Source organism: Orcinus orca, chromosome 2, assembly GCF_937001465.1.
Source record: "Orcinus orca chromosome 2, mOrcOrc1.1, whole genome shotgun sequence".
In the NCBI taxonomy this organism is placed as follows: domain Eukaryota; kingdom Metazoa; phylum Chordata; class Mammalia; order Artiodactyla; family Delphinidae; genus Orcinus; species Orcinus orca.
The window spans coordinates 85,118,511-85,138,389 of record NC_064560.1 but is presented as its reverse complement, the minus strand read 5'-3'; the positions used below and the strand labels follow the sequence as shown (position 1 = coordinate 85,138,389).

General features: G+C 48.3%; 1 protein-coding gene across 3 annotated transcripts in view; it reads right to left on the bottom strand.

Moving 5' to 3' along the window:
* Positions 1 to 54: 54 nt before the first annotated feature.
* Positions 55 to 19,879, bottom strand: part of EDC3 (enhancer of mRNA decapping 3) — a 51,536-nt gene continuing 31,711 nt past the window's right edge. For 2 of the 3 annotated variants that reach the window (XM_004276308.3, XM_033440071.2), the window contains 3 exons: positions 9,014 to 9,167; positions 4,959 to 5,176; positions 55 to 2,491 (listed from right to left, as the gene is read on the bottom strand). In XM_004276308.3, coding sequence (XP_004276356.1) covers positions 2,157 to 2,491; positions 4,959 to 5,176; positions 9,014 to 9,167 — 707 coding nt within the window. In that variant the 3' untranslated portion in view covers positions 55 to 2,156. Of the gene's footprint in view, positions 2,492 to 4,840; positions 5,177 to 9,013; positions 9,168 to 19,879 lie in introns of all 3 variants that reach the window. The other variant, XM_033440073.2, reaches the window with a different exon arrangement.

The following is a 19,879-nucleotide window of genomic DNA, read 5'->3' as shown; positions in this document are numbered from 1 at the left end:
GCGATGCAGTACTTCACTGCAGCATACCGAGCAATTTACCACAGAGCACAGGACTCCGTCATTCAGCTTTATTTTCGTGCTGGTTTTTGGTTCCCCAAGAGCTGCATGAGTGATCGTCTTGGCCACCTGACGGGGGCTCCCTAGGACTGGGCACTGTGGGCAGGATGCCTCTGAAAAGAGCTGAAGAGAGAAGAATCATGCTTATCTTTACCACCACTGGGGAAGGCCCAGGCTGAGGGCAGGAAGAGGCTTCAGGGCCACCTGGGGAGAAAACAGGGAGAGGCTTGGGCACCAACTCCCAGTGGCCCCTCAACACAAGGCCGTCACCCCCAGGGTCACTGTGACTTACTGGAGCAAGCACAGTCTTCTGGGCCAGGGTTCTTCTAGCTCGTTTCTCACTGTACCCAATTAGGAGACCTCACTGCATCAACAGGCAGCCAGAACCTGTTTAATGGCTGCTTACTAAAATGCCTGTAATCCAGCACTGCTCCTCAGATTATGGCCCTGCCTCTAAAGAGAGGGCCCCATTATGGGAGCTCCTTGGCCCTGAGAGTGAGCAGAGGCTCAGGAAGGATACACAGCACGGGATTCACAGTCGCTGGCCTTCCGCTGCTGGAGACAGTTTAACATCTGAGGGAAGATGAGAGGAAAGGAGGGACCAGCCCTCTCTCCCCTGCCTCATCGGCTCCTGCCTATGCTCCTATAAGAAAAGTGGTAAGTAGCCTGAAACCCATGGTACCAGGGCCTACCCTGTGTCCACGATGCACCCCCTTAACCAGAGTGGGTGGGCACAGCAGAAGGAAGCCTGAAGCCCTGAAACAGGCTTTAAAGCACAAGCCTTTTGCAAGGGCCCCTCTCAAGAACTTCAGGGCATGGCTCCTGTTCTACCAGCCTTCAGGGCCTGGGCCTGTGGACATCTGGGGGCTTAGTGCCTTAGGATCTGAGCAGCAGTGTGTTCCTAAGGCTGAGCCCCACCAGCTAGCTCATCCAGAACTAGCCTCATTTTGGCATCTTTGAGACAGGGTGCTGGCCCTGAGCCCACTCATCTAGAGAAAACAATCATAAAGGGTTCAAGGCCCAGGCTGTAAAAGCTGGGGTAGAGCCCACGTGGGAGGGACGTGCGCCCTGCTCTGGGATCACAGCTGCTGGGGACTATTTCAGGGGAAGGGCAGAGGGGGCAGAAGAGCGTAGGGGGTGTGTGCGCAGGCAAGGAGGGGTGGGGAGTGGTGGCTTAGGACGGAAGCACCAGGGAGCCTCTTCTGGCTCAGCACCAGGCTCCCCCAGGGGCCTCCCCAATACTGAACATTAAAGCTGCACCCTGAGGGGTCTGGCCCCAGACCAGGCAAAGGCTCAGCCCCCAGCTATAGAGTATGGGGTTGGGGGGCACTGCTGGCAAGATGGGCACTGTGGTTCTACAGTAACATAACCTTATACTACCTGTGCTGAAGACAACAGAAAAACAGTAAAAAAAATCCCAATACAGTAACACCATTCTGATGCCATTCCCCTTCCCTGCCTCCCAGAGTGATGGAGTGAAAAAAAAAAAACCCCAGCATAAAACTTGGATCAGCTCAAGAGAAAGGGTCAAAAGCCCCCAAATCAACCTGTGGCGGGGCTGAGGGAAGGCCTCAAAGCCCTCAACGAGGAACGAGGAACGGAGACTGCAAGTCTGCCCTCTAGTGGACAACTGCAGTGCAGCCAGTTCTACGTGATCTGAGGAAGGGCCGCTTAGCTGGGGTTGTGAGGGAAGCAAGGGAGACAGAGCCACAAGCTCGGCACCAGAGCCAGCTCAGGCCCCAAACAGGGCTGCCCCACCCCGCGAGGCGCTCGCCCAGGCCCAGAGGCTGTAAACGTGACACACAGTCTGTGAGCTGCCTATGTCTGTAAACAAAGCCCCACCTGATCACGCAGGGGGCCGAGTGTAGCAATGCCTGGAGCCACTGTGCACGGGAGCCTGCCACTCGCCCCGCACACCCAGTAAGAAAGCTTTCCCTGGCTAAGGGCAGGTGGCAGGTCTGTTTTAAATATGAGCTGTTCTCTCAAAGAAAGAAACCAAAAAGAGAAAAAACAACAAGGTCCATGAAGCTTCACATCCTTAAGGCGTTCGTTGGCAGGAGCAGCAGGGGACCGCAGGGTCCAGCCTGCCCAGAGCCCTTCTAGGCAGAGTGCAGTGGGATGACAAACTTGCAGCCAAAGGGTGAGTGGTAGCTGATGCCCACCTCCTGGAATACCTGCTGGGGAATGCCGATGTCGCATAAATAGACACGGCCTGCGTGCTCCCCCAGAGGCAGAGGTAAGCCCAGAGCCAGTGACCACTTGGCATCGATGCCCTGTTCGACTTCATGCACAGGAGGGTCTATGCTGAGTACTGGTGCCCGGTTCTGGTTGGCCCAGGCCACGGCTGCTTTGTACCAGGGCTGATCCCGCAGGAAGGCATTCTCGGGACAATCCAGGCAGTTGATCACCAGATCCACAGGGCTGGTGGGCAGATCTGTAGGTGGAAAGAGTGCCATCTGAAAACCCCTATAAAGTAGCAGCCCAGGCTGGGACTAGAACCATGGTGGCCCCCAAGAGTGTCTTGTTCAGACACCACTCCAATGCCTCTCCAGAGAATAGCCTTCTCAAGGCTGGGTCAGTACTCAGGCCCCGGAAGTTCCAAGGCCTGGTTAGGCCGGGTGCTAGAGACCAAGGGCGTGTCAGCCTGATGGACCACTGTCCTCATGGAGCTCCCAGGCTGAAGCACTGTCCTGCTGGGTGTGCAGAGCTTCTCAGGACACAAGGCCCTTGCCTCCTCTGCATATCTGACTAACTCCCTGGTAAATTATAGGCTCTGGGAAGGTGGGCTCTACTGCCATGTCAGCCCTCACAGGGAGACCGTGCCTAGGGCTCAGGAGAAATGGGCTGACTGCCATTTGCTGTCTGGCCCAAGAAGTGTGAGCAGGCAAGAGCATGCTCATTCTACACCAGGCTGTCCTGCTTCAGACTGCCTGGCCTTGCTGGCCCCTCTCACTATCATGGAAATAAGTCCTCCTTGCAGCCCAACCTTAAGAACGGGGAAGGAATCTATCACTTCTCTCAGGTGTTTTAAAAGGCTTCTCTGCTCTAACCAGGCCTCTGGGACAGTGTAAGAACAGATATCTCAACAAGTATGTAAGTCTTGACCAGCCCAAGAGGTTAAACTGAGACTAGTGGAAATCAGACCAAACTCAAAGGTGAGCATCCTCAGACTTGCCTCCTGGGGCAGTTGGGATAGAAAGGCTTGTGGGCAGCTAGAGGAAGAACCAACTGCCTGGCAAAGGGCATCATGTTATAGATCTCAAGGGGGGAACCCACATATGAGAACCCCTCCCCAGGTCTCAGCCTTAAGTAATGACATATCTCAATTAGAGACTGATGGCTTTCTTACTCAGAACAGGCCACTATGGATGGAGGTGGTGGTGTCCCTGTGGGCCCTGAGGCTCTCAAGAGTGGGAGCGGCATCTTATCTTCCGCATGCCCACAGGAGGAGCCTGGCCTGAGAGTAACGGCAACCTAGAATGGCTTGCTGACATAGCTGAACACACCGTTCTTTCCTTACTTGCCTTTCAGGTACCAGGCCCTCCGGGTTTTCCTTCTCCTTCACTGACCACTCTTTCCCTGTCTCCTTAGCTGGTCTCTCAAGTCCCTGACTTCTATACAAAGAACTCAGTCTAACAACTTCTCTATCTAATCTCTCTTCCTAGGAGACATCTTATCCAGGCTCATTATGGCTTTAAATACCACCCACACACTTGTAACTCCAGACCAGATCCCTTAACTCCAGACTCTTCTCCATCAATCAACATTTCCACCTGCATATCCAACAGGCATCTCTAACTGAGCTTCTGCTCTTCTTCCCCAAATCTCCCCCGCCAGCTCTTCCCATCTCAGTGATGGGACCTCCATCCTTCCAGTTACTCAGGCCAAAAACCTTGGAGTCATTCTTAACCCTTCTCTTTCTCTCGTCCCTTACACCCAATCTGTAAACTCTTATCTTCAATATTGCTTCAGAAACTAACCACCTTTCATCACTTCCACGCTGTCTTAGCCACCAACATCTCTCTCTCCAATTATCACAATAGCCTTAATAACTCTCTTTGTAAGCCTACAGTCTGCTCTCAAACAACAGCCATAATGATCATTTGGAACCCGATTGGGATATCTTTCTTCTTCTAATTCCTCCAGTGACTCTCCATCTCACCCAGAGTAAAATTTCAAACCCTCACAGTGATCCACAGGCCCTTTATGACTGGACCCTGAAATGTCTAAGTCTGCTACCCTCCACCCAACCCTCAAACATTCCGTCTTCCTTCCCTGCTTTATTTGTCTCCGTAACACTTACTGCCATGTGACCCAAAAGAGATATTACTTGTCATCTGTCCTAACCAGAATAAGCTCCACGGAAGCATGGATTAAGAAAAAAAATCTGGGACTTCCCTGGTGGCACGGTGGTTAAGACTCCATGCTCCTAATGCAGGGGGCCTGGGTTTGATCCCTGGTCTGGGAACTAGATCCCACATGCATGCCGCAACTAAGAGTTCACATGCCACAACTAAGGAGCCAGCGAGCTGCAACTAAGGAGCCCGCCTGCCACAGCTAAGACCCAATGCAACCAAATAAATAAATATTTTCTTAGGAAAAAAATCTATCGCCATATCCCCAGTGTCAAAAACAGTGCCCGTTCTGTAAATATCTGTGAAATGAATAAATAGGTCCCCACCTCTCCATTTGAGTAGTGGGAGAAGGAGGAGGGTGAAAGGGATAGGAAGTAGGCAAGTGGACACCAAAGGTATTTATTTCCTTAGACACTAAGACTACTTACGGGCAAAGCATTCTTTACACTTGTGCTTTTCCACCTGTCACCACTGGGCGGCACCGCCAGACCAATGAAAGCACCGAGGACGGAGAGGGCCTCAGCCCAGCTCTGTGCAAGTGCTCACCTTTGAGGCTAGACACTTGTTGGCCCTGGGTCTTGCTGAAGAGAGAGAGTTCGTTGGTAATGGATTCCAGCATCTTCACGAAGTTGGGCAGGAAGAGGATGACCTGGACATCATGGTTGGCTAGGTGCCTCCCACAGCTGATACCCTGAGCCCCCTTCACATGGGGCCCACATAGCAGGGCCACCGTAGGCCTCTGGTGAACATTTTTGGGATTCAACCTGGAAAAGAAGGCAAAGAAGCGTTATCAGCTGCAGACTTGCCAATCCCTTGCATCATATACCAGGCAAGTGCCTCTCGGCACCTACTGCTCTCAGAGTTCTCGCCAGTCCCAGGTTCCAGAGGGGGATGGACAAAACCCACTGAAGGCCAGGTTTACAGGGTGGCACTCCCACTGTCCCACATACTGGTGTCATGTCATCTGCTGGGTCCTCTCATTAGGTAGTTCACCCAGATCTTGTTCCATATAACACTGTTGCCAGAACATTGCTTTCTGACCAAGAACACTTACTGTTCTCACCGTATGACCTATTAGGTCCAAACTCTTCTTAGCAAAGAGGCTTTTCTACCTCTGCAGCCTTCTTTGCTCTTCTTCCCCAACATGCCTGCTCCACTGCAGGAACACTGGTCTCATCATTCTCTGCTGCACGTGTAAGGTTCTTTCTTGCTTCTGCTCAACCTATTTCCCCTGCCCAGAAACCCCTTCACTTGTGAAACTCTGACCCACCCCTTTTACGATTACTCTGCCTCAACTCCTAAGACACTCACAGCAAGTACCAAAGACGGTAGTTCTAAATCATCCTCAATCAGTTGCCAGTCCAAGTTCTCTTTACTGAGCTGCCAGTAAGCTAATAAGGGCAATGGTGTAGATACTAATAGTACCTATTTCATAGGACGCTGGGTGGATGAATGGATGTAAAGCACTTGTAACAGGAACCGACACACAAAGTACTCAATCGATGCTGGCACTGTTACACTACTGGTCACAGAGGAGGCAGCAGGCAGGCTAGGGGCTTCCCGGCCTCCTACGCTGGTAGCGGCCTTGGACACCCACTTCCTGATGAAGTCACTTCCAGCTTCCTGCCGTTCAAAGCTGAGACCTCTCTGGTCTCAGAGAAGCCACAAGTAAGGAGGTTTAGAGGATTAGCCCTAGAGCTGTGCTCGACTCAGTCTGCCCCCAGGGCAGGAAGGGAAGGGGAGATGAACAGCAAGAAAGAGGCTTAGGCCCCTGCTTAGGGGCGGAGCAGTGACAGTCACTTACTCTTTTTCCCCAAAGAGAGGAAGACAGATGTTGTCAAGCCAAAGAGGAAACCCGCACTCCCCAAATAAATTTGGCGCAATCTGGTAATGTACTTTACATATACACCGAGTCATTCATTTCCCTCACCATGTTTGCATCTTATGGAAATATGACGAGTACTTCTCCCTTCACGCAGATACTGTGGAGTTCTGGCATCTGACTCACCCGTGTCTGTTCCCTAAATGGACTCTCCCTCTCACAGAGGCATCCCCATCAGAGGACTCAAAACGGACCACGGCACCCACATACCCAACGGCAGGGTCAGAGTATAGGCACTGGAGACCTGGCCCCACCGTGAACCAGCAATGTCACGTGGGCCAAGTTTTTCTGCTCTCTGAGCCTTAGCTTTGCTCATCTTAAAACCTGGGTTACTATTTACCTTCGAGGTGAAGCTATGAGGATCAAATTAAATGCTGTTGTGAAAGCGCAGTGAAAAAATGCATGGTACTTGACATACATGAAACTGATTACCGTGGTAACTGCTGCAAACGACAGGAGATGGCCCTTCTGAGAGTTCAGACACTGAAAGAACAGACAGGCACAAGGACAGCCACCTCCAAGAAGCTGACTAGAGGAATGTGACTTGGGGAGGACATTCAGATCCTGCCCCCAAACTGCTGGGAAGCCACTTAATGGCCTCCAATACTCCCAGGAAGAGGTTATTCCTCAAGCTGCCCCAATGGCTGCTCTGGGAGAAGGTTCTACGGTCATCAGACCCAAGGGCAGGATACTCCTTCAGAGAGCAGTTTGCACTACTTCCTCCTTTGTGGTCTCCACTGGCTCTTTCCTGGCAGAGGAGAGGCCAGGGAACCAGGTTGGGAAGCAGGCCTAAATCAAGGGACAAGGAGGAATGAACACAATGCTATAGGGTGAGGGGAGAGAAGCAAGGAGGGGACATCTCACAGCCAGCGTGGATCACTTTAGACACCACTCCCCCACAAGGCTACCAAAGTCCTCCTCTTTATTGACAAATACAGCAGATACCTATCAACTCTAATCGTGCCTGCTCTCTCAGCATCGCCATTGCTGACCATCCCTTTATTCCTCAAACACCATTCCTTTGGTTCTTAAACACTACCCTCTTGGTTCTCTTACCTCTCTGGCTTTAAACTTTCTTAGCTAGTTTGGAAGGCTCCTCATCTCTTAACTCTGCTTTAATGCTAATGTTCCCCAGAATTCCACCCTAGGCCCTTTCATCCCTTTACACCCTCCCTCTCCTTAGAGGAGCTTGCCTATTCTTATACCATGTATCAGATGATGACTTCCACATCTTTATCTTCTGCTCAGACCTTTTTCTAAACTTCAGATCCCGACTGCCAATGGTTTACTGGATGTCTCACAGGCCTCCTAAACCCAACATATCCAAAACAAAATCCACCATCTCCCCCAAACCTGCTCCTCTTCCCACGTTCCTTATCACAGTGAATGCTATCACTATCCAACCAGATGTCCATGCTAGAACGCTTTAAGTTCAGTGATCACCGACACTTCACTTTCTGTCACCTTCCATATCCATTCAATACCCTGCCCTGCTGATTTTACCTTTAAAAATTCCCTCATCCACCCACTTCTCTGTTCCCTCTCTACTTCCCTGCTTGGGGCCACCATCACCTGGCCCCTGGCTCAGTTTTCTAACTGGTCTCATGGCCCCAGTCTTGCCTCCTCCATTAATCTACTTGGCCAAAGTCGCCTTTTTAAAACACAAGACTAACCATGTTACAGCACTACTGAAATCCCTTTAGCAGCTCCCTACCTCTCAGCTGTACCAAAGCCCTACTTTCCAGCCACACAAAATGACTTATGGATCCATGGTCTCCTGATCCTTTCTGCCCTTGGCACACGCTTGTTAACTTTTCCCCCTTGCTCTGTAGGACTCAGTTTGGATGTCACTGCTCTAGGAAGGGTGAGTGGCTTCTCCAGCCTGGAGTAGAAATGTGGCTTCCTGGAGAGGCTTCTGTTTCCTCTACCACAGCACTGGACTTTCTGGAGACCTCACTAGGCTACTGGAGGACAGGAGCAGTATTTTCTTTTTTTTTTTTTTTTTTGCGGTACTTGGGCCTCTCACCGTCGCGGAGCACAGGCTCGGGACGCGCAGGCTCAGCGGCCATGACTCACGGGGCCAGCCTCTCCTTGGCATGTGGGATCCTCCCAGACCAGGGCACGAACCCGTGTCCCCTGCATTGGCAGGCGGACTCTCAACCACTGCGCCACCAGGGAAGCCCAGTATTTTCTTATTCTTTGTATCCCTAGCCCTAGCACAAGGTCTGGTACATGGTATCAGTAAACATCCACAAAACTAAGCACTGCCCCTGATATAGCAGCCTAAAAGGGCAAGTGGAAAGGTACCAGAGTCTAGCTCTTATACCCAGTTGTCAGGGTTGTTCTAGAAGCTCTCAGGTATGGAACTCAGGATTGATTTTTACCCCAGCCCTCTGAGTGAATGGCGAGTTCCAAAGGCTGGGTCTCTGAAGGTTCTTAGAAAGCAAGCCTCTGGTAGTCAGCAGGAGTCTGAGAGTCAGCTGTTACCACAAAGGAAGGATCAAAGGGTGGTTTGCTGGGAGAAGAATGAGGACTTCCAGGACAAGGGTGAGAGAGGCAAACAAAAACCTTGTAGCATCCAGGAAAGTGACTTCACAGAGGTACTCACGTTAGAGGAGCGGCCACGGTCTGATGAACTCTGTGTGTGACGCACTGTGGTGGTGCTGAGGCAGAGCAGCATCACCCCACACTCAGCTCCCACCGGTCTGGAGGCATTTACCTGTTGGGTCCTCCGAGTAGGGTCAGTGCCATCTGACTGGCACACACGCCTGTCATCTCCAGTCTCCGCTCCAGAGTCAAGCCATGCTTCTCAGCCACAGACAACAGCTTTTTATGCAGCTCATAGGAAATACTTGGGACAACCAGGCCAGAGTCTGCAGTTTGAAAGGAGGTGAGGAAAAAGGGCAAGTGATTACAGGAAACCAGCTCCACAAATGGGTGTAGTTGATCTGTGAAAGCCAAGACTTTAAGACTGACCCTCCCCAGCCCATCTGCCTAATCTGGGACTTAGGCATGCTATGCAGCTCTCCACAGAACTCAAGCAGTGCGTGGGGAACTAAGTAACAACCCGTTCAGGTTACCACAGAGCAGGGATGAACTTAAACTCTCTTAGAAGTGTAGCTTTAGACCACAAAGGCCAAATCCATGAAGATGTATTTGGTACTATCAAGAAAAGGCTGCAATCTATCAACCACATTAGAAGAAAACATGCTTTTCTCAAAGTGGGGGAAATGCCATTCCTGGCAGTGAGGTTTTCCTCACAAGCAGACCCCTTATCCTTCCCCAGAGTGGAACAGACACTAGCTAACCCTCCTGACCCTCTTGGTCCCTGCTGTTCAATTTCAAGGCAGGATGACTTGTTCATCCCATCTGCTCCCCACATCTTCTTCCTCCTACTGTCCTCTACTTAGCCCTTCCTTTTGGCTGAAGAAATTCAACTAGGAACTTGCTTTCTTAAATAATTTTGTCATTTTCTCCCCATTTGGGGTGACTGTAACCCAATACTCTTACCACAGGGAAAGAGTACATGGAAAGTAACCTATGGCTTGCTTTAAGCTACTCAGAAGAATCTTTTACTCACCATAAACAAACAGAACTCTATAAAGGTTAGGGGGAATCACAGTCATTGAAAGTACACCATGGAAAGTACTGATACCTGGTTTTACAAGGTCAAAGTCTGCAGCAGCTGGGTACACTTGAAGGAGTCCATAGTATTATACGTATCAGTAGCAAGGTGCCGTTTCAGGGCCCAGAAAACCAGGACAGGAAAGAAACAGCAAAGTCAAAAATTGTGATCTTTTGCCTTGACAACTAATGCCATCTTACAAAGGCTAGAGTCACTGGGCTGGCCCCAAGGGAGCAAACCCTCTGCCAAACAGCCCCATGTGGCCTCACTGGCAGACCAAGAAACACAGATTCCAATCAGCAAGTCATCGTGGGATTGCATGTAATTAGTTTTGTCTGGCTGGATCACATGCCTTTTTAGATCCTGTGTCCTCATCTATACTGGACTGTAAACTCCTCAAAGTAGGGAAATAAGCCTCTTACCTCCTCAGCCCCCACCTCAGTTATACTGTCCCAGCTGTAGTTATTTACCAATAGAGGCAAGTTCTCATCAGGTACTCAAACGTATAAATGATGCAAACCTACTGCTATTTCTAGTGTGGCTTACTTAACTCTAAGGCAGAAGTTTTCAGAAAGTGTGTCATCATCCTGTTGGTTCCAGAGCCCTGTACAGAAAAACTTTTCTTCCTCACTGATCCTTTCGGGAGAAATTTCTTGAGGTTCTTTCTATCAGATATCCAATCCTTCCTACATGGATTCTTAAAACCACACAGAATTAGGCTGTGGCTGTACATTTTAACAACAGAAATCCAAGCATAAAGACTGAACTTAAAGCACCCACATCTGTATCCTCTCAAGGGAAGGCAAAATAATAATAACTTAATGTAATAATAAAATAAAAACCATCTCCATGTCAAAATTCACACTATCCTGTCGGTTAATTGACCCCTTCCACCTGTATGAGTCCTACTCCAGCCTGGGGCAGACAACGAACAGTGAGCTTTGCCTCTCCCCTCCCCCTTTGTGAAATGTCAGTCATTGATATCCCGGATGCCGATGCTGGAGGCTGTAGCCTGACCCTGACCTTGCAAGTCAACCGCTGATTAAAAGAGCCATTTCTTATGGCCTGCTCCAGACATGCACATGTTATCAGAACTAATCAGGAACCACTGATAGCAGTGTGAAAAAGCTGAATGAATTCTCAGGAGTCCTAAGCCACTAACAACCCTAAACCTGTCAGACAAGTCATGCACCTGCCTACTTCAAACACCCTCTTCACCTGCAGAGTCACGCAAGGGAGAGCTTTCCCTCAAGTCCGTGCATTTCTTCACCTACGTACTCCCTTCCTGGTGAATTTGAAACAGGTCAGGGCAGTGAGTCTTGGGCCTGCCACCCCACTAATCAAACTTTCTTTCTGGGACTAGGTCTTGTGCTGTGTGTATAGGACCCCCTCTCCGGTTCTGAGGGCTCTCTGGGGGCAGGCTGAGTGTTTTCTGCTACCTTTCTCCTCAGTCTTGGGGTACACAACTCATGGCGGAGAGTTTACTCCACTCTAGCTGGCTGAATGCTGCAGCTGGAAACTGTGTGTCTATTACATCTCACTGACTTGTGCTGCAGGGAAGGGGTCCTGTTGATGAACTGGCATGTTTGGTAGCCTAGGGAAAGATATGGCCAGGAATCCTTTCTGCTTAGTCTGCCAGTCGCAGGGTCTAGGACTTCACTGTATTCTGCTCTGTATCTCTGACAGGAACATGCTAGCACCACAAAATGTTCCTTTTCAACATTTACACACAGAGTCCAACCAGTCAGACTGGCTTATCAGAAACAGGCAGAGGGAATAAAATAAACTCCAAAGGAAGGGAACCAAGAACATAGCGTGTAAACTGCGGACAATAACATCACCAAAGCCTGAACGTGGGCCAAGCCCAATCATGTTTCCGTTGGAAGGTGGATCTTTATTGTTTGGGAACCAAGGCAGTAACATTAGTTGGTAGGGCTTCTCTTATTAATACGTACTTTAGAGCTGTCGGTGAAACAAGAGATAGATATAATTATAGCCAGTTCGTGACAAGCAGAGCACTTCTTAGGATCTGATTAATCTTAGGATATCAAGGAAAACGGCTTAAGCACACCCAGTACAGGCCAAGAGAGAAGATGCCTCCTCCCCGCACAGCTCATTCCACAGCTTGAAGCAGGGCCACGGAGCCTCGTGTGCTGCCCCTTCTTCATGTCTTTCTCACTTCCGCACTGCTCCTTACAGTACATACTATTTGGGGCCTTTCCCTCCCTTACGGACACATATGCATGTCCTCACACCCTCAAGACACCTTCCAGCACCACGTCTAAGCCTTCCCCTGCAGCCTCTGCATGTACATTCCCTCCCTGTCCTTCATACCTCCCAGCCTTTCTGTTGTATAACAAGGCTCCCACAACAAAGTGTCATCTCAAATCCAAACTCAATCCTCACACTGGCATGGACTTTTAGTTGGAAAGGCTGTGTGTATCCTATGTCTTATCAATGAGGAGCACAGCCCATTACTGCGCATGGGGATTTCTCCAGGACTATGAATTCTGATTCCATTCTGTGGTGGTCACACAACTGGGTGGCGATATCAGACGAGTTCTTTTTTGGAGTATAAAACAACTGGTAAACTCATACCTTTAGACCCAATGTACAGACAGCCCCTGTAGATTTATATTAAGGTTGCCACAAAACGCAATTTGGTGTCAAGAGTACCTCTGAAAGAAGAATTTATTACGAGAAACCTAAATACCCCTAGTGCTCTTTACTGGGGTCCACAAGGCATCCCGTGATCTGGCCCCTGTGTACTTCAGCCCCTTTACCTCGGGCCTCAACCTGCACCACGCTCTGGGCATCGGGGCTGCCTTCTGGTTCCTCAGTACTCCAGGTTCCTCCCAGCCTCACATGCTTTCCCTCTTCCGGCACTCTCTTCTCTCTTCCAATGCTCCCTGACACCACACATGGCAGGTTCCTCATTCTTCAGGTCTCAGTTTAAATATCCCTCAGTCTCAGCATGCTGCTTACCTGCTTCACTGTACTTAATACAATTTGTAAATAACTCTTTTTTCCTTTTGGACTATCTACTTTGCTAAACTGTAAGCTCCCTGAGGGCAGTAACTGTGTCTGTCTTGTTCACTGCTGTATCTCCTTCCTCTCCACTGTGCCTTCAGCGCACAATGCCTAGTGGAGGGGCTACATAAATATATGTTGAATTAAAGAATGAATGTGAAGGAAACCTGTATAACAGCCTCAGGGCATTCCTCTCTGCAGCTGGGTAAGAGTCCAGCTGTAACCAAAGGCAAGTGTGGGTAAGATGTTTCTGACTCTTTCCCCACTTCTTCCTTCCCCCATTAACAACTAGAACAACCTCCTATCCACACTGGACCTCATTCCCTCAGGTTAAAGCTCTACTGGAACAAGCTTTGGACTCAAGAGGTAAAGGACTTCCTGACAAGATTACTCACTAATTACAAAGGGGAAAAGTATCTTTACAAGGAAGAAATCTGTTGGACAACACCTTACCAAGTGATCAAACTAGCCTCAGTGATGGGACAAAGTGACGCTGTGTACTGTATGATGTAATGCTCCAAGAGAGACAGAGTCCCACCAAAATCCTGGAAAAAAGGTTTAACGCGAATCACATCAAAAGGAAACAATCAATAAATCAAAACCAATGGTTATTCTGCAAATCAACTGGCCTAGACTCTTCACAAATGTCAATATCACAAAAGAGACCAGAAGTTGTGGGAACCGTCCTGGTTAAAGGAAATGAAAGAGATCTGACAACTATATGTAATATGCAATGGCTGATTAAAAAATACAACTATAGGGACTTCCCTAGTGGCGCAGTGGTTAAGAATCCACCTGCCAATGCAGGGGACATGGGTTCGAGCCCTGGTCCGGGAAGATCCCACATGCTGCGGAGCAGCTAAGCCCGTGTGCCACAACTACCGAGCCTGCGCTCCAGAGCCCGCGAGCCACAACTACTGAAGCCCGTGCACCTAGAGCCCGTGCTCTGCAACAAGAGAAGCCACTGCAATGAGAAGCCTGCGCACCGCAACAAAGAGTAGCCCCCGCTCACTGCAACTAGAGAAAGCCTGCGCACAGCAGTGAAGACCCAGCGCAGCCAAAAAATAAATGAGTTAAAAAAAAAACAACAACAACTATAAAGGACATGATTGGGACAACTGGAAAGCTCTGCATATGGAACTAGATAATACTTTTGTATGAATTTTAAATTTCCTGAGAGCAATCTTGTAGTGTGCCTGTAGAGAGCAACATCCTACTGAATACATACGGAAGTATTTAGGGGTGAAATGTAATGAGTGCAACTAAATCTCAAATTGTTCAGGGGTGTGTGTGTGTGCATTTATATAAAGTAAATGTGGCAAAATGTTAACTGGTGAATCTAAATGAAGGACATATGGTTGTTCATTATACTATTCTAGCACCTTTTCTGAAAGTTTGAATTTTTTTTTCAATATAAAAAGTTGGAGGGAAAGAAGAGTAAAGTGCCTCCAAATGTGATCAACAAATGTTTGCAGAGTAATAATACATCAAGCCAGTGGGGGGGGGGAATGGCAGGAAACAGAATAAATAAAAAGAATATGAAAACAAACCACATTCCCAGTCTTACAACCTAGCTGGAAACAAAAAATATGTATGTGCAAATATCAGAGAAAAAAAACTGTTATCCTGAGCACAAGTGTAAAATAGGAATTTCAAACCAGGAGCTGCAGGTAGTGTCAAATCTTCAATCTGAACCATGCCTCGCAAGACAGACAGAATTGCAGTCACAATGATAGAAAAGGGAGGTGGCGGAGGAACCATGAACAAAGTTACAGAGGCTGGAAGGGTGTGACATGAGCAGATGAAAACTATCCTGCTTGGAGCCCAGAGACTGACGTGAAGGATAGTTTAGAGTAGTGGGCAGGGCCAGACTTCAGAAGGCATTAAAAGCCAAGTTGTTTTATACAGGATGAAGTTGACAGGGCTAGAAAATGAGGGCAGAAGGCCACGTAGAATTGATTTCAAGGGACAAAGGGAACCTGTGGTGTAGCATAAAAAAGTAAAAGGTCGGGCTTCCCTGGTGGTGCAGTGGTTAAGAATCCTCCTGCCAATGCAGGGGACATGGGTTTGAGTCCTGGTCCGGGAGGATCCCATGTGCCGCGGAGCAACTAAGCCCGTGCGCCACAACTACTGAGCCTGTGCTCTAGAGCCCACAAGCCACAACTACTGAAGCCTGTGTGCCTAGAGCCTGTGCTCTGCAACAGGGGAGGCCACTGCGGTGGGAGGCCCGTGCACCGCGACGAGGAGTGGCCCCCGCTCGCCTCAGCTAGAGGGAGACTGCACGCAGCAACAAAGACCCAACGCAGCCAAAAATAAAATTAATTTATTAATTTAAAAAAAAAGTAAAAGGTCATGACAATTTCAAGGACCACTGAGGAATAAGAGAATCCAGAGTCAGAATGAATACTGAGGATAAAGGAAAACTCCTTGTCAGAAGGAATCACTGTGTTATTAAATTAGAAAAAAAATGGCCTCCAGGGTTCTTTCTAGTCATGATTTTTTTTTTTTTTTTTTTTTGGCTGCGTTGGGTCTCCATTGCTGCACGTGGACTTTCTCTAGTTGTGGCAAGCGGGGGCTACTCTTTGTTGTGGTGTGCAGGCTTCTCATTGCAGTGGCTTCTCTTTTTTTTTTTTTTTTTTTTGCGGTATGTGGGCCTCTCACTATTGTGGCCTCTCCCATTGCGGAGCACAGGCTCCGGACGCGCAGGCTCAGCGGCCACGGCTCACTGGCCCAGCCGCTCCGCGGCACGTGGGATCTTCCCGGACCGGGGCACGAACCCGTGTCCCCTGCATCGGCAGGCAAACTCTCAACCACTGCGCCACCAGGGAAGCCCCTGCAGTGGCTTCTCTTGTTGTGGAGCACGGGCTCTAGGTATGCGGGCTTCAGTAGTTGTGGCACATGGGCTCAGTAGTTGTGGCTCGCAGGCTCTAGAGCACAGGCTCAGTAGTTGTGGTGCACGGGCTTAGTTGCTCCGCAGCATGTAGGATCTTCCCGGACCAGAGCTCAAACCCGTGCCCCCCACATTGGCAGGCGGATTCTTAACCACTGAGCCACCAGGGAAGCCCTCTAGTCATGAATTTTTATGAGAAGTAAGAGGCAAAGATGGCCACAAAGTTTCATGCTGGACACTTTAAAAATGGTGATTCCACTGAAAGAAATGGGAATGCTAAGGAGTCAAAGATATGGGAGGGGGTGAATGACTGACTTAGCTTTGATATGTTGAATTTAAGGAGGATGACGGATACATTGAAATCAAACCCCTTCCTTGCTCTGGCCAGACGCCTGTGGCTGTGAAACGGCAAAGGGCACATAATAGCAAAAAAGTCACATTTGCAGAGACCAACTCAAGTTTCTAAAATGACCAATTGGTACCTTCAACAAAACTCAGGTGTCAGGCCATAATGTGCTGGCTCCAGATCCCCCAGCCCTTAGTTTGAGTTTAAATTCTTAAATTAAAAAACTCTGGCAGCAAGTTGCCATGAGACCTTTTCCAGTAGGACTGTAGGAAGCACAAGTGTTCATTACTGCGGTAAGAGTCTAAGCCAAGACACCTGTCTCAACAGTACTGCTCTAAAACCTCCTGAGTGCCAAGGACTACAGCCAAGCCCTTCAGGCTGATGACAAGTGTCCACCTGATTATCCAAGCCCAGAAACTCTGAAGGATTCCACATTAAAAGAACTTACTACTCCCTCCACTCCTGGCACTGGAGGATCTGCTAGAACCTGAGGTTCCCAAAAATCAACCAAGTCACTGTCAAGGAGGTCTGCCTGCAGAGACACAATTTCAGAAACCAGGCTCATCAGCTCTGCTCAATGAAAAGCTGTGGCGGCACTTGGTGCAGGAGCACAGGTATTGTTAATGTAGGTTTTCTGGTCCAGAACACCTTCTAGAATTTACCTCCTCATGTCTCCCCTGTGGCTCTCTTAGGATAAGAAATGTAAAAGAGGTGCCTCCCTGGGAATGGCATCCCTGTAGCACAGGGTCTAATCTGTAAACACAGGAAGGGGAATGAGGGTTGAAGGGAGATCAAGGAAGAACCCATGTGGGTTGGGTCAATGGTTTGAAAAAGCAATGGGATCATGACCATTTCCACTGCAGCAGACACTCGAGTCTCCGTGTGAGAAGGATCCTCCTCGTGAGCACGATAGCCACTGAAGGCAGTCTTCACTATCCTCAGGGTAAAATTCTTCAATGGCCACTTCTAAGCTCAAAGATTTCTTTCTTTCTGAATTCCTTTTGAACACATAAACAAACCCAAAACAGATTTCCTGATTACCTGTTCTTCAGGAGGTAAAAAACACTGCTCATCTTGAAAGCATTAGGACACATCTTGAGGGACTCTGGGGACAAGAAGTAGAGGAAGGCAGACAGGGCTCAGAGGCAGAAATGGAATGCCAGCTGTGGAAAACAACTGACAGCCTGGAATGGTGAAAGCAGAGCTTGTCCTGAGAGCAAGATACATCACTACTGAAGCTCAAAGAGAAGAATAAAGAGGCAAGCCAGAAGCAGCAGAAACAAACCAACTGTGGCTTCACCGGCTACTCCCCTTCAGAACAGAACTAGAACTGCTTTTACTGAGAAAAATGAGTATGGGTAAGTGGTGCTGAACTAAGGGAGCTCAAACCAGAGTGCCTCACTCAAACTCTGACTTGATCCTTTTGCAAGACAGTAAGCAGTGACTCTACTTCAGGTCATCTTCATATACTTGCTACTCCCCAAACTTCAGCAGACACATAGGGTGGAGGCTGAGGAACATCCTTCAGGCAAAGCCGATGGGACAACTGTGGAGATTCAGTGCCTGTACCAATAGCACCCTGTTGCCTCCCATCCAGCTTCTACATACTTGAAGACAAAAGAAGGCTACACAGTGGAAAACAAATGGCAGAAATTAAATCAGAATTCTACCTAAAATGAAGGGGTCTTGAATAAATGAACCTGAGAAGAATTTATTAGAACCCAGGGAATGAAGAATTCTAGACACTTTAAAGTCATTCCTGGTGGAAGATTTAATGAAACACTTAACTCCAACAAAATGAGGATAATAACAAAAAGGGGATAACAATGCAACCTCATAGAGATGCCATGAAAATTAACTGTGGTAAGCATGTGAAGTGCTTAGAATGGTGCCCAGGACATAGTAAATACCCAATGAACATGCACTATTATGACGGTGATCATAATGTTGTTTCTCCTGAACCAGGCACTTACCCTTCCTTTTCTGCCACCTCTAAATCTTGTACACACTTCCATTATTTGTCTGGTTACCCTATGTAAGGCCCCCGAGGTGATGGACAATGACTTACCCAGAGCATCTAGAACGGTGCCTGGCACACAGTAAAAATTTTATAAATGTTGATGCTTTGAAGTAACTTTACTGAGACAGCCTTTGCACTTCACATTAAAGTCAAATATTGACTGAATAATAATTATAAGCCAGGCATTGCACTCGCTACTTTCCACATGATCTCATTTAATTGCCAAATATTATCCCACTTTACAGACAAGGAAACAGGCTCAGTAGTCCCCACGTGGCTACATAACTCAATTCTCTGACCCTACAGAAGCCTCCTGATTGAAGCCTTTAATATTGAATAGTTAGTAAGTCCCTCAGTGTGGCAACTCTACTAATTGCTTTCTCTGGGCTCAGCCACAAAGCAATGCAAGAAGAAAATCACAAAAACTTGGCCCATTAAAACCTCATGCAATCTAACTACAACTGGACTCGCTGCCATTCTTCACACCCCACAGATTCAATGCCTTTGAATTCTGTTGTTCACTCAACCCTCTTCAACCTGCCTTCAATCATCAAATCCTATCAAATTCCCCTTTGTCACTTCTCTCACATCTCTGTCTTCCTTTCCATTCAGAGGTCCAAACCCCTGGCATATTAGTTATGTCACCAGTCTAACTTATCTTCCTGCTCTGGTCTCTCTCCTCAAATTCTACCCTGAATTCTATCATAAGACCAGTATTCCTAAAGACTAACAAATCTTCCTAAAGGAGATTTTGGATCATGTCTTTTTCAGAATCCTTCAGTTGCTCCTGATGGCCATAAAACAAGGGACAGCATTAGCACACAGGCTCTCTGTGCTCTGGTCTAAAGCTATTTTTAATTCCTGCTATTCCCCCACACAAAAATCTCTGCCCTGGCCAAACCAGCCACTAGCCAATCTCCCACACAGCCCTTTATCACACTACACAGCATCTGTCCAGCCTACCCATAAGTATCTTCCTCTTCCTCTCTGGTGAAATCCTGCCCATGCTTCAAGGCTTCTGTCCTGCTCCCTTTGTGAAGCCTTCCCTGATCAGCCCAGCCTTCAGGACCTCTCATGCCCCTCAACACCCAATGCATTTAACATCCACACTCTCACTGGACTCCAGGCATATATGGTATCTTTCCATTTCCTAGTACATCTTAATTACCTGGATGCAAGGACTGTCTTAGAGTGACTTACATGTAGTAAGCACAGTGTTCCGACTGGCCCACACTGTCTTAAAAATTACTTTTAGAATATTATGTATGTTGAGCAAAGATTCTTCTCTGAAGCCTTACCACTCTCCTAACCGGTGTTCTTTGGGGACCTCTCACCTCTGAACACAGAGTGCTCACATGCATCTAGCATTTTATAGGCAAACTTAACCAACATGTATGCAACCACAGGATACAATTATTTAGCAGCATAGGTCCAAGCTGGAGGAATGTCTGACCATCTGTTGGAGACAGTAGCACTGCTAAAGGACCCAAAGGGGCCTTCCAGAGAGAAAAGATTTGGGTTAAACAAAGAGCTAAATTTAGCTGCTTCCTGAATGTGTTTTCCCAATCAATAGACCTTTTATAACACTGCCCCCCCCATGCACACAGTTGGCAAAGAGTATTGCCAAGAGGAATACGAGCAATTAGAGAGTAACAGCTTAGAAACTGTTGACAC